General features: G+C 56.7%; 1 protein-coding gene across 2 annotated transcripts in view; it reads right to left on the bottom strand.

The window, feature by feature from the left end:
- EHD1 (EH-domain containing 1) overlaps positions 1–13,396 on the bottom strand; it is a 23,892-nt gene extending 10,496 nt beyond the window's left edge. Inside the window, exons 1-3 of one of the 2 annotated variants that reach the window (XM_006901467.1) lie at positions 13,294–13,396; positions 11,615–12,041; positions 8,153–8,250 (exon numbers count right to left, since the gene is read on the bottom strand). In XM_006901467.1, coding sequence (XP_006901529.1) covers positions 8,153–8,250; positions 11,615–12,018 — 502 coding nt within the window. In that variant the 5' untranslated portion in view covers positions 12,019–12,041; positions 13,294–13,396. Of the gene's footprint in view, positions 1–8,152; positions 8,251–11,614; positions 12,314–13,293 lie in introns of those variants that run through there. The other variant, XM_006901466.1, reaches the window with a different exon arrangement.
- Positions 13,397–14,414: the final 1,018 nt, after the last annotated feature.

The raw sequence follows: 14,414 nt of genomic DNA, 5'->3' as shown, positions 1-14,414 counted from the left end.
CACGCGGCCGAGCCCCTCACACGCGGCCGAGCCCCTCACAGATGGCCGAGCCCCTCACACGCGGCCGAGCCCCTCACACGCGGCCGAGCCCCTCACACACGGCCGAGCCCCACTGAGACACGGCTGAGCCCCTCACACACGGCTGAGCCGCTCACACACGGCCGAGCCCCACTGAGACACGGCCGAGCCTCGCAAGCATTAGATAGTGAGAGAGAAGGCATAACAGGATCCATCTGGTGCAAGTCCGAGGTCACCTTCTAGAAAAGGTGCAACCTGAAGGCCAAGTGTCAGATGAGGGGACCGCCTGGGGCTGACTGCAAAGGGGCACACGGACTCTGAGGGGAATATCCTCCTGTGGCGGTTACAGGACAGTACACACTGTCAAAATGCATAAAGCTGGACACTGAGAAAGCGTGAGTTTTACACTCGGTAATGACACAGCAGCTGCCAACGTGGGGCCAATCACGCCGACTGTGAGGAAGGTGTGGGATGGACATGGGGTCACCAGGAGTCAGGACAGCCTGGAAGGCACCCGACGGCAACAACAATACACACGAGCAGCTCTGGTGGTTAAAGGGTTTGAAGGGTTTGAACCCACCTGCTGCTCGTGGGAGAACGCTGTGAGCCCTGGGCATGCTCTGGGCAGTTCTCCCCTGTCCACAGGTCATGAAGGCTCAGGACCAACTGGGGGGCAGTGCAACTGCTCTGTAAGAAGCCACGCAGCTGGCGTTGGGTCGACTGAAGTGTGTCAAGAGTAGGTTGTGGGGTTTCCTGGATTCTGGGAAGTAGAATGCCAGGCCTTTGTCCAGAAGTCCCTCAGAGGGATCAAATCTACAACCTCTCTGTGGCCAAGCACATTCATCGTCTGCACCCCAGGGATTCCATATGTGATGTAAATCAGAACAGCAAACCCACCGCCCTGGTGTCCAGCCCTGCAGGACAGAGCACAACTGGCCCCTTGGCTTTCCAAGGCTGTAAATCTTTATGCAAACACTGTCCCATCTGTCTCCTGCAAAGTAGGTTCCAAGAGCTGAGTTTGGGGATCGCAGCGAGCACTTTAACCACAGTGCCACCACTAAAAATCTAACCTGAAGACAAGCAACAAGGGACAGGAAGGACACTGGAGTTGGGCACACATGGAGCCAGCACCCCCTGTCCATCGCTAGCTACGTGACCCCAGCATTCCTCAGTCCAGCTGAGCCTCAGTTTCTTCATCCGCAAAGCGAAAATAACAAGTCTTCCCCCTCAAACAGCAGAGGGAGTGCCGGCAGTCGAAGGAAGTGCTTTGTAAATGTTTGCGATTATTTATTCACAGGCTTTGCATTCTGGGCTCGAGAAGCTCAGATTCTGGTGGATGTGTGTAGGCAATGACCTGCTTCTAATGAGTATAAAGAATGTCTCTCGCCCCAAATAGAAGTGAGCATTCACCGGCTCGCGCACCAGCTGCCACCGCCGCCAACGTGCTCGCAGCCGGTGGAACAGGTGGCGTGCTGTGCGCCCTGGTACCACTCCTCCACGGGGCACGAGTACGCCCTACGCTCAGCGCCCGTAACCACGCCTGAGCCAGGTCTGCCCAGCTAGAGCTGACAGAGGGGGCTGCGGAGGGGGGACTGTGGAGGGAGATTCCAAAGAGCGATGTTCCTCTAAGGCTGGGGAGCCCCGAGAGGAGGTCCTGGAATTTGATGGGAAAACCCGGCTGAGTCAGCACGTCCTCAGGATGGGCGAGGCTGTGACTCAGAACAACGTCTCCCTGTTCCAGAGTCTGGGAAGCCCTGGCATTCCAGTGCCGTTCTCAGGAACAAGCAGTGTGCAATCCACGGCGACCCAAAGGGCCAGTCACTGGAACCGGCCCAGGGCCGCTGCTGCTCCAAGACGGAGGCTGAAAACCCCTCGGGAGCTGCTGTTCTCTGTGACACACGGGGCACAAGCCATGAGCTGGGGACCAGGAGAGGGCAGGCCCATGACAACACGTGTGTGGCAGGCAGTGGGGTGGGGCTGGCTGTGTACCATGGAGTCAGAACCAACTCACAGCCGAGCCTGCAGCGGGTTTCCAGAGGCTGAGAATTACACGGAAGGACACTGCCCATCTTTCTCCCACGGAGCGTCGGGTGGATTCCAACCTCCTTCCTTTGGGTTGGCGGCACGACTCCCTACCAGCTGGCCCTCAGAGCTTCCGAGGCACTGGGCAGGACTCAGAAATGAAACCAAACCCACTACCATCTATATGATTTCTGACTCACGGACACCCTCCAGTGGACTTCCACGCCTGTCAGCGTTAGGGAGGAGCCTGCCCACCCTTCTCCACGGAAGCAGTTTCTGGAGTTATGTGCCATCTAAACCGACTCATAGCTGACCCTCCACTGAAGTCTCAGTGGCTGTAAGTCACACAGGAGGAGATTGTCCATCTTTGTCCCACAGAGCAGTTGGCGGATTTGAACCACTTGCCTTTGGGTTGGTCGCCCAACTCCTTACCACTAAGCCATCAGAGCTCCTAAGCAGCAGCTGGTGAATTCAAACGGCCAGTTAGCAGCACAAGGTGAAACAGAACTTGTAAATCTGTAAATTCCAGTCCTCAGCAATGAGAAGCCCCAAGGCAGGCACTATCGAAGCAGCTCCCAGGGGCCACTGGCTCCTAAAATGCTGGGCTGGGATGTGAACTTCTGTGTGGTGGGTGCTGTGCCCTAAGGGAACACTGTCTAATCCCAGGCTTTTGGACAACCTCAGAGAGTGCCCGACGGTCTGCAGAAAGCCCTTGTGAGGGGCTTAAAAGGGCGAGGCCCCTCCGGGGCTGGTCAGGAGCGAGGGTGGACAGGAAGGGAGAGCCATCCACAACACAGCCCCACCTCAGGGTCAGCAGCGGGGAGGCCCCACCCGGCCAGTAAAGAGCAGAGTGAGCAGGCTCTGGGCAGTGAGGAGTCCAGGCCTTGAGGGTGGCAGCAGGGGCAGGCGGGCACCCACAGCCCCCTCAGCAGGACTCAGGGTGGTGTCTGGCTGGAGGCGGTGCGGGGTGGCGTGAGATCAGCAATGCTAATGAAAACCCATGCACAGGTCCAGTCTGAGAATGAAGGCTCTGGGGCCAGGCATGCCTCGTTTTATTACACCCCCAGATACTGCATTTAGAAAACAAAAATCAACAAATTGAAGGTTGGTAGCAACCCTGCATCAGGCGAGTTGCCCAGCACTGTTCTCCCAGCAACATTGCTTAGTGCTTGCCAATCCTCACAAGGCTTCAAGCATTCGCAGACACTGGTACATACTTAAAGACACCACCGCAGTAATAACGTAGGTTATATCTGTACTGATAACCACCCAGAAAAGGTGTGTAACTTGCTTCATTGCAACATGAGCTTTACTGCAGTCACCTGGAACTGAACTTACGGAGGTCTGAGACAGGGTTGTATCCACAGGCCTGAACTCAAACCTGACCTTGGCCTTGGAGAGCAGCAGAGGCAGCCTTGGAGCTTTTTCTAGGGAGCTCCCACTTCCCAGGGCGTAGCCTTGTCCAAGGCCAGGCTCTCGGATCCCCTGACCACGGTTCCGGGTGAGGGCCCCTCCTGCTGGGGTGCGATCCGGACACTTGCTAGCCTGTGGCATCTGGGTTGGGCTTTCCTAAGCCCATTTCCTCATCTGGGCAGTAAGTAGCTTCCTCACAGATGCAGCTGCTGTGCTGATAAACAGAGCAGGTTCACACGGCAGCAGCCAGCGGATGGCTGGCCAGGGCGAGCTCTCCTAGTCCAACAGGGAACACCAATTCCCTTTCAGGGGGAAACTGAGGTACAGGAGTGAGGACAACAGAGGGGCGTGAGCTGGCTAAGCCCCTGCCTCCCAGGCTTGGACTCTGGGTGGCCCCTCTGAGGACCCACGATGGGAGGCCCCTGGCTCACAGGCACTGCCTGGGCTGTGCCTGGAATCAGCAGTCCCAGGAGCCAAGGGCACCCGCCTGGCTGGGCCCCAGATGCCCTTTGGAATGCTGTTTATCAGTCACAGAGGTAGCACTTAAAAATGAACAATGTCCCCAAAGGCCACCTCTCTCTGCTGACACAGGAGGACATTATCTTTAAAGTCATGTATGACAGGCAGTGCTGGCCAGGCCCGCCCCAAACCCTCTCCTTGTGGTTCTTCTCAGAGCCTTCTGGGAGTCCCAGGTCCTGCACCCCAAAGCAGAGATCCAACTCACTGCCGTGGAGCTGTTCCTGAGCCACGTGGCCCTTAGGGGCAGAGAATGGCTTCCCTGAGGGGCTCCCCTGGTTGTAATCTTTCCGGAAGCAGACAGCCACGTCTTTCTCCCGTGGGCTTGCACGACCCTACCTTATCTTTCCAGACACAATTTCCTGAACACATTGGGGATTGTGGGGGAAAGGAAAATGTCGGAAGGGGTCAGTCAGATGAGTGGGATGAAGTGGACGTCAGTAGCACCTCTCCTGTCCTCGCACCTCGTGGAGGTCATGCTGGGGGCAGGGAGCTAGGCCAGGGCCCACGGAGACATGGCTGCTCGCCCAGGACCTGTACTCTCTTCTCTGGGCGGGAAACACCTGCTTTCCACATTGCAAGCACTGAGGAGCCTGAGGCCTGCCCGACGCCAGCTTCCTCTGTGGCGGGAGGTGGCTGGGTCCCAGCGGACGGGGTGGTTTGCGTGACTGAAGAGCAGGGTGTCTGAGGAGACAGGCACTCACGGTCCTGTCCAGCTAGTGATCACCACTTCTAGTAGGCCACACCCAGCACGTCTGAGAGTTACTGTCCTGGTTTTCTCCTGCCCGGAAAACACGGACACCAAACACAAAGCCAACTGCAGTGAGGTAACTGTTAGTGTAGCAGAGCTAAACCAAGACCCCTCGTCCTCAAGCTGGGTCAACTCTCAGCGGGCCCTCCTAGCAGGCTTCTGAAGGCTGTAAATCACACGGGAGGAAGTTATCCATCTTCCCCTCAACGGATCCAAGCCGCTGCAGAGAGGCATGGGCTTTGGGTCAGCAACGCACCTTCCTATGGATTACACCATGAACGCACCTTCAGGGGGTCAGGAGGGACATGGAGTGTAGTGAACAGGTTCCCTGCTCCCTGTATTTCCTGGTAAGAAATCCCTCGGCCAATCACAGGGGCTCACATCTTCCTCTTGATGGGGCCAGGAGGGTCCCCTTCAGAAACAGGGCAGCCTGGCTGCCCCAGGCCAAGAAGGACCACACCCATAGCTCAGGGCATGAGGCAGCTGTCAGCTGACTCCTCTGCACTCCTGTCATCTGCAGAGGCAGGTCCCTGCACAGCTGGCCTGTCCAGTGCACTTCGAATCTGCCCACTCACTGACTGGGGGACCTGTGCAAAGTGCCTCTGGCAGAGCGAGTACGTGGAGCCATCACTGCTGGGCTTTCTAGAGCCCTGTCCAGGAAAGGACGCAAAGGGCACAGGCCACAGGAGAGCTGGACCCCAAGAGGGGACGGGGTGGCGTATGCTACACATCGAGGCATGTGTCCTACACCTCTCGGACAGTTCAGCTTGGTACTCGAGGCTGGGGGCTTCACAACGGGTGGAAAACAGCTGTTTCTGAGTTCCCTCATATCAACGTGGGCCCAGGACCCCAGAGCCTGCTCCCACGCCTCTCTGCCCTAAGGCAGGCTAGCAGCTCGTGGCATTCTGGGAAGACACCTTTCTTTTCTGTTCTCTCTCATCTGAAGATGTGTACTGACGGTGTCAGGTGCCCCGATAAGCAACAATTTCCTTGTGTTTGCTTACTATAAAGTGGTGGTATTTTTCACACAGAAGATTTTGCTTATAGATGGGGAGGCGTCAGCCCCTCCCCCAACCCCACAGCATCTTCCTACAGAACCAAAGCCTCTTTTCAAACCTATAATCCCTGACAGGGGCAAAGTACCTAGTAAACCAGGTAAGCACACATTTACTTGTGTTTACTGATTAATTAAGAGGACCTTCAATGAAACAGGCTGACACAGTGGCTGTAACAATGGCTGGAGCACAGCAGGGACCGGGAGGTGGTACAGGACCGGGCAGTGTTAGTTCTGACTGCTCCGCAGCACCTGACAAACACACCACGACACTAAGTAGCAGTGAACCTTTTCCGTGTGTGCTCACTTGCTAGCCTAAAGGGAACAGCTCCCCATTTGGAACATGACTAATATTCTCACCACTGGGCCAGCTGGCAACATCATGACAGACAGTGAAGAGACTGAGACTGCTAACTGCTTCAGCTTGCTTGACTCCACAATCAACACTCTTGCTACCAAGAGCCAGGAAATAAAAAAACAAATTGCACTGGGAAAATCTGATGTCAGGGACCTCTCCAGAGTACTGAAGAGCAATGATGTCAGTCTAGAGAATAAGGTGTGGTCGACCCAGGTCTTTGCAATTACTTGCTATGCATCAGAAAGCTAGACAATGACAAAGGATGATAGAAGAACAATTGATGCCTTTGAGTTGTGGTGCTGGAGAAGGGTACTGAATATACCATGGACTGCTAGGAAAACAGGTTCATCCTGGAGAGGGTGAAACCAGGCTGCTCTGTGGAGGCAAGGATTTTGAAACTTTGTCTGACAAACTTTGGACATGTTGCAAGGAGGGACCAGTCCTCGAAGAGGGACATCTTGCTTGGGAGGGTGGAGGGACAGACAGCACAAGAGAAGAAGACCCTGGATGAGATGGATTGACTCAGTGACTGGGGTAGTGGGGACAGATGTGTCAGAGACAATGAGGGTGGCTCAAGATAGAGCAAGGTTCAGAACTGTTGTACACAGGGTCACTATGAGAGGCAAACGACTTGACGGCACATAACAAGCACCACTAAGCCTGCGCTTACCTTGTCTACTGGGCACTCACCAATGACCATCTGTAAGGGCAGGAGCTTTGAGCAAAGCCCTGGAGTGGTCTGGCTTCTACCTGATGCCCACCTGGCATTGGGCACCCATGCCCACCTCTCCTCCAGCTTCAAGATAAAGCCATGGAGCCTCAGCCCAGGAGGCAGGCTAGAAGGAACACGCCTGTGGTTGTTTGTTAAGAGTAACTCCTTCCACTTTTCTAGCCAAATAACGGGGCTTTTGCTGGGTGGGCGGCTCCTCAAAGCCAGACTGGAACAGGGAGGAGGGTAAGAGAACAGACTCAGCTCTCGCCGTTTCCCAAGCGCTCCCACCTCCTCTCTCGATCCCAGGAGTGACATTTATCACTGGGGCGAGGAGAGCCGACAAGCTGAGCTGCTGACTTAGACCAGAGGTAGACACAGATAGAATGGTTTCGGTATGCTCGCGGCCGGGACCACAAAAAAGCAGGTTTCTCAGCTCCCAGAACAGGGCCCCCGCCCCCGCACAGCCACCACAGAGAGGCAAGGACAGCCCCCACCCCTGAAGTTCCCCACAGCTGGGTGGCCCAGAGGGACCCGAGTCCAGAAAAAGATTTGCAAGTTAATGAACAAACCAACCTGGCCGACAGCCTGCAGCCCCTCCAGTGAGTCTGAGCTGGTTTCGTTTCACATGCAGACTCAGGGCAGCTGCCACTTTCTCCAGCCAGGTACCACCACGCACCTATCCTCTGGTCACCCCGAAAGCAGTCAGACCCCACAATCCACTGCCTTCTATCACAAGGGGCCTTGGCAGAAACAGTCAAGCTCAGGCACCTCCTGAACCAGGGGTCCTCATCCTCTAATGGGATGTTACTGTAAGTGGTCATTGCCAATCCAACCCCTACTCGCACGACCCCGTGTGCAGAGCAGAACTGCCTCACTGGGCTGTCAACGCCGTGGCCTTTCAGAAAGGCGCTACTGGGCATTTCTCTGAAGTACTTCGGGATGGGTTTGAACCTTCTAACTGACAGTTGAATGCTAACTCTTTGCAACACTCAGGAACGCTTGTGCACCAATGCCCAGAGTGAAAATGCTACATCCCACAGCCCTAGCTGCCTCTCAGGGCTGGAAGGCACAAGAGCAGCACCAAGCTGGCAGTGCTCACTCTGTTCTGCGCTGAGCAGGGCAGCAGGGGAAGAAAGACGTGTCCGGATCTCTGTGCTCGGAGCACCATGGGGACAAAAGGCCCCTGTTGTGATGGGCTTCACTTGGGGGCATAGGAAACAAGAGCCCAGGGCGGGAAGAAAACTCAAGTGCGGCATCGGATCCACCTCCCAGGAAGCAAGCTCAAGGGGTCTGACCGGAGCCGGCTACCTCTGCTGATGCGCTGCTTCTCCCCGGAGAGGATCCCGGGTGTGTCGATGATGCTGATACTGTCCAGGACGGGGTTAGGCAGCTGGGCACACATGAACCTGTGGGGGCAAGACACAAAGACAAGGCTCAGGTTCACCATCGCAGGGTTCTTAATGTGACCGCAGCGCCTCCCACACACCCTCATTGCCACCTCTGGCTTCCCTTCCGGAAACCAGCGAGTTAAAAGCGGCTGTCATCGTCATCTTTGTATCCAGGGAAGGGTGGCTAGCACACAGTTGGGCTGTCGGAACTGGGAACCCAACCAACAGGCTGAAACTGACCCACATCAGCACTTCCCCCCATTAGCCTTTCCCCTGGAGTTCCAGAGTTCAACTTCCAAGTTGCTGACATGTTAGTAAGCATTCCATCCCCCGTCACCATTCAAACCCACAGAGGAAGCAGGAGGGTGATGTAGGGACCCGAGAAGTCAGTGCTGAAATTTTCAACCACTTGGCTAAATTCCCACACATAAAAGAAAGACAGTCCCTTCTTACTGCTTCCGGGGCTGGGCCCAGAGGCCAGGGTGAAGGGACAGCCATGGGCGACCAGGAACGGCTGGGGCCCAAGGGCTGGCTGGTGATGGGGGAGGGGTGAAGCACAGACACACTATTCTCTAGAAATCAAAGCCAATGAACAAAAACAATGCCAGGGTGTCAGAGATTCAAGGACGAGGGTTCTATGCTAAGCTGAGAACAGTCAAGAACAAGGAGGGGCTACGCAGACTGACAGCTGGGAGTCTTTGAGGAACACAAAAAGAAGCTCCTTTACAAATCTCTCTGAAAAAGGTATTGTGAGCGAAGAAAATGCCCGTTGTTTGGAGGACGCAGGCCCAGAGCTGCTTGACTGAGAGTATGAGAAACTGAAGCCAGTTAATGTGCCTTCAGCCCTACCCCCCAAGTGCCCACAGGCAGCTGGACAGCTGCTTGGGGTGAAAGGTGATGTCTGCAAGCATCAACAGTACAGAACCAGCTGACTTGAGCCTAGGCTGAGCAAACGCTGGCCCATGTCCTCACTGGCGCCAGCAGCAAGCACACCATTAAACCAAAACCAAAACCAGAGCCACGCTGCGTTGTCAGTTCCAACGGAACGACCCCCAAGAACTGCCAACTGGTCCACAGGGTTTCCAAATCTTGGCAGCAGCAGACTGTCACATCTTTATCCCGTGGAACCAAGCTTTCGGTTGGCAGCCAAGGGCTTTAACCATAGCACCACCAGGACTCCACGCTGACTCCTGCATTCTACCAATGACAGTGCACCAGGAAAGAGCAAACGGGCAGGTGCTCTGAGACATTCCACCACAAAACCCTCCTGTGGGGAGCCCGCAGGTTCACACCTGGACTCAGGAGTCCGCCAAACAAAGCCGAGCGAGCATGAGCATCGGAGAGGCCTGGCATCTTCTGACCCCCCAAGGGGCACCGGCTGCACCGCTCACTATGAGCAGGGGACACTGGTTATGCAAGGTGGCGTTTTCACAACACACTCTTGGGACACCAGACTGCGCCCTGCCTGGGCTGGCTCCATCTGATTTTGTCCTAAGAGCAGCTGCTTGGGTTTAATGGCCGGAAAGTCAAGTTCATGATTCAATGGGGTCACTTTAAGAGTCTGGGTGAGGCTGCATCAGCCAGAGAAAAGCCCCCTTTGTACAAAGTGTCCTCCCTCCCTCCCCGGCGGCTCTGTGTCCCACACATCCTGACCCAGGACACTGAAGTGCAAAGCCCCCACCCTGTACTGAGAGGGCCAGCCGCTAATGGTCAGAGACCTGCTAGAGATGGTGGTGGCAGCCAGCAGAGAAGTGTCCTGTGGTCATCTGAGGGGCTAGTGTGTACAAGTGATCCTGGTGGCTCCTCCAGGCAGAAGCAGCAGTGAACACTGACAGGCTGTCCAAACGCCAGGTCGCTGGGGCTGCAGCCTCTCACTTATGTGACTTTCAAAAGTCAGCAGGCCCGCTGAGACACAGGTTCAACCCTGGTGGAAGGGCGATGGCGGCTGCCTCGATGACACCCCAGGTCTCCAGACCTGAAAACAGGGCTGTGCCCATCTGAAAAACTTGCTCTCACACTCGGAAGCGACGTACTGAGAGGAAGGGGCGGCTGGCTGTCCCTCCAATGTCCCCAAGATCCTGGGTGCAAGCAGAGACCTCACACTTGGGGTGAACATTAGCTGCCAGACATGTCACCAACCTGGAATGGACATGGCCAATCTCTGTGTCCTCCACCTCTCCTATGACAGGCGGGTCTCAGAGTGGGCTGAGAGGACTCGCCTCTTGGGAGGTGGCTTCTCTCAACTCGAGCCCCTGACCGCCTAAACCAGAGCAAGTGAAAACTCCTAGAAAGGGCCAAGAAGCAAGAAGCCCGCCAGCAGGGACCGGTCAGCTGCGTGCAGCCAGCAGAGGGGCCACTGGCTGGCCCTGGGGCTCAGCGGCCACCTCTGTGGGTATCTAGAAAGGAATGCGACTGACCAGGGCGGAGAGCTGGCCAGCCACATTCAGGGATTCTTTTCCATGTTCTTCCCTAGACTCAGACTCTGAAAGGCCCATGGAGAGGGGGCAGGAGCTGAAGTAATTCTTCATGTCCCCTGGGGGGAGGCGGAGCAAACCGGGGCTACAGATCAGCCTTCTGATTTCTTTTAGAGAAAGATGAGCTGGGGGTCACGGCCCTTCATTCAAAAGCCCTCTGAGAATCTGAGGATCACCCTCAATGGAAGGAGGTGGGTGTTACCACTGAACCGAGGCCTGATGGATGGGGAAGCCTTCCTTGAGTGTCTGCAGAAGGACCTGGGGTCTGGACTCCACTGTCTCGGGCACCCTTCAAGGGTGGCCCCATCAGTACAGAGGGCCTTCCCAGGCCTGTGATCATAGCCGAACCCCCCATACCTCCATAGACCAGAGCCCCACAGAGGCAGGGCTGAAACACACACCAGTCAACCCAGCGAACCGCTAGAAGGCCCATCGTGTTTTTCCATTACACTTAAGAAACAGACCCCTGAAAGGAAGCCAAGGGGGAGGAGGGGAGAGATCTGAATGAACTGGGTGCGTCACCCCGAGCCTGAAGTCTGCCCCGGGGAAGGATGAGACGGGTCAGGGTGGAGACCAAGAAAGGGAGGCTGGAATCTGTCACCTTCCCACCACGGTCCCCATTTCCTGGGGCGGTGGGGCTGGGGTCTGCACGGGGGTGGGGTGGGGTGGTGGTGTCTGAGAGTTAAACTGATGATCGTGACAATCCCGGGGGCTTGAAGTCGGGAAGCCAGTAACGTCCACTCCCTGGACCCCGGAGTGGGTTCTCTGTCCCCGGGAGTAGTGGCGGAGGGTCCCGCCGGGGGCCTCGCAGACAAAGGACGGCGGGGGCTGCGGGCGGGGCAGATAGGGGTCCGAGCGCGGGGTCCGAGCCCTGGCTCCCTCCCCGATTACAGAATCCGGGACAGTACCTGTTGAGGAAGGCGTTGCCGAAGGCGTTGAGTTTGCGGAAGGGGCGCCGCGGGTCGACCACGAGCGCATTGCCGGGCACCACCCCCTCGGTGGGGCCGTGCATGACCGCGATGAACGAGTCGGTGGTGGGCTCGGGCCCGATGCGCATCCCAGGGAAGTCCTGCTCGATCAGGTGCCGGATGAAGGTGGTCTTGCCCGTGCTGTACTGGCCCACCAGGAGCACCATGGGCTTGTTGTCGAAGTCGGCATCCTCCAGGGCCGGCGAGTGGAACTCGTGGAAGCGGTAGTGCTCCTCCAGGGGCAGCAGCTTCTGCGCGTACAGCTGCCGCAGACCCTCGGCCACTGTCTGGAAGAGCTCCGGTTCCTTCTTGCGGCGGGCATCCTTGCTGACCCAGCTGAACATGCTTCTGGACACGGGGCTGGCTGCTGCGGGCAGACCAGCAGGGACTGAGAGCGCGGCGATGGCCGGAGCCGAGGCGGGGCCGGGCCGGCCGGCGGAGAGGCGGCGGCGGGGCCGGGGGCGGGAGCAGCCCTCACTGCGCAAGCGCACGACACTAGCCGACCGGAGGAGGTATCCTCTGCGGAGTGGAGCGCGCGCCGCGCCGTACGCCCTTTATAAGGCTGAGCCAGCGTGCCGGAGCGCGCGTGCCCGAGCGCGCGCGCCCGCCGGGAGGCACCGCGAGCACGTGGCGGGAGGGGGCAGAGCCCTCCCATTCTCCGCCCACCAGCTAGCGCCACGTCCATCCCCTCCCCCGCCTCCCATTGGCTGGTGTCAAGTATCGCGAGACGCGGTATCTCCGCCCCTCCTTAGCCGCCTTAGCAGCGGTATCTCCGCCCCCCCTTAGCCGCCTTAGCAGCCATTTCTGGTACCGTGGCAACCGCACCTGTTTGGCCCTGCCCCGCCCCCTCCCCCTGCGGCTCACGGAAGTGCTGCGGTTGGTGGGGCGGAAGTGGCGGTCTCTAAGAAGCCGTACCCGCCTTCCAGCCCTCGAGTCCCCACACACCCGTCCACCCAGCCTCCTGGCTCCAAGAAGGACACTCGATTATACACCCCAGTTTTCTGAGCACACACCCCAGTGCCACCCAGTTTGTCCCTAATTAGATCTTTCACGGAAGAATCCTCGGACGAGTCAGAGGACCCCGGGGCCATGGTCCCTCCTTTCCTGCGCTGCCCTGTCCTGCTTTCCCATCTTCCATGACACACACACTCTCTCGTCCCTTCATCTTTTATCTCCTTTGGGAGAGGAAGAAATAAAAGTTTGCTAGAAGAAGCCGAGGGGCTAGAGAATTCAAGGCAGGGCGGTAACCAGGGAGGGAAAATAGAAAGAAGAAGCCTGACCCTTGCTCAGCCCCCAGGGCCAGGGCTGGGGAGTGGGCGCGGGGAGTGGGGGGCATGGAGGGAGGGGGAGAGGAGGCCTCTCGGAGGAGCCTGCAGCTGTGGGCCGAGGGCAGGGGGGTGCAGAGGAAGTGGAGGCCCTCCAGCCACTTGAGTTTTGAGGAAGTGAAATCGGAAATTCCCTATGTGGGGAAGAGGGTAAATGTGGGGCAACAATGGAGTCTTGTGGGATCTTAGGGGGAATTAAAAGAACCCAAATACTTCCTCGTTCCGCTCAGGGTCACCACCATTACCAGCTTTCACTCTGACCTGGCTGTGGCCATAGCCCCCCACCACCCTTACCAGTTCTTGGCTCTTCTGTTAAGCTTGTGTCCCCGCCATCATCCCTGGCCACACGTTGTCCTCCTTAAGCTGTCTGGGCTGGTGAGAACCATCAGTGGGTGATGTCAGAGCTTTTAGGATTGTGATGTAACCAATGTCAGGACACCAAAGTGGTGGAGGTAGGGAAGAGGGGTTCCTGGACAGATCCTAAAGGAGCCTGGGGGTTTGGTGGCCTCCAGGGCATCTCCCTGGCTTCTAGGAGGAGACTTGGAGGGCTGAGTACCAACACCCAGGAAGAAAGTAAGCTGGTAAAGAGGCTGAGAAGTGGTAAGATACTGGCCGGTGCTGAGCTTGGCATGAGCACTCAAATGCTAGAAGAATGTTAGGGGATGAATTCAGTGGGGACAAGAGAGGGAAGGTGAGAGACACGTGGTTGCCTACCCCTTACTCTTGTGGGATCAAGTTCTGCTGAGAGAAGAAGTCTCAGTTCCTTCTGTGTCTGTGGTCTGTTCTCAAGACCCCCGTTCTATGCATTCCACGCTGCCTCTAATTTTTCTTTCCTCCTCCCGGTTGTTCAAGTGCAAACTCCTACTTTCTGAAGAAGCCCTCGTGGTGGAGTGTGTTCTGTGTTGGCTTGCTAACCACAAGGTCAGCAGTTTGAATCCCAAGGGAGAAAGATGGGGCAGTCTCCTCCCATAAAGAGTTACAGCCTCAAGAACCTGAGGGAGGGGGAGGGTTGGGAGGGGAGAAAATCACAACGATGAGTGAATGGAAACCCAAAGTCTCTGTACATTTTCATTGAAATTAATAATAAATTTAAAAAAAGAAAAAAACTTGAGGGAGATTTACCATGAGGTTGACTCAACACAATGGTAACAGTGGATTTGGATTTTGAATTTGTCAGCCTTTTCCCCGCAGATAGCTGACAGTGTAAGAACGGGCAGAGCAGAAAAGGGGCAGGACATACAGGGAACGCTGGGAGGAAATGCTCTTCACAGCAGACAACGGAGCAGACCAGGAGAATGAGGTGGTCATAGTACCACGGTGGGACTTAGCACAGTAGTGAGGATACCGTGAGGGTCATGAGCACAAAAGTGGAGCAAGGACGGAGGGTGAGAAGTGAGGACAGTCAGAGCAAACCT

The sequence above is a fragment of the Elephantulus edwardii genome, unplaced genomic scaffold (genome assembly GCF_000299155.1).
Source record: "Elephantulus edwardii isolate Elephantulus edwardi_28Jun2011 unplaced genomic scaffold, EleEdw1.0 scaffold00328, whole genome shotgun sequence".
Taxonomy (NCBI): Eukaryota; Metazoa; Chordata; class Mammalia; order Macroscelidea; family Macroscelididae; genus Elephantulus; species Elephantulus edwardii.
Note: the sequence above shows the minus strand (reverse complement) of the source record. Positions and strands in the feature narration are given on the sequence as shown.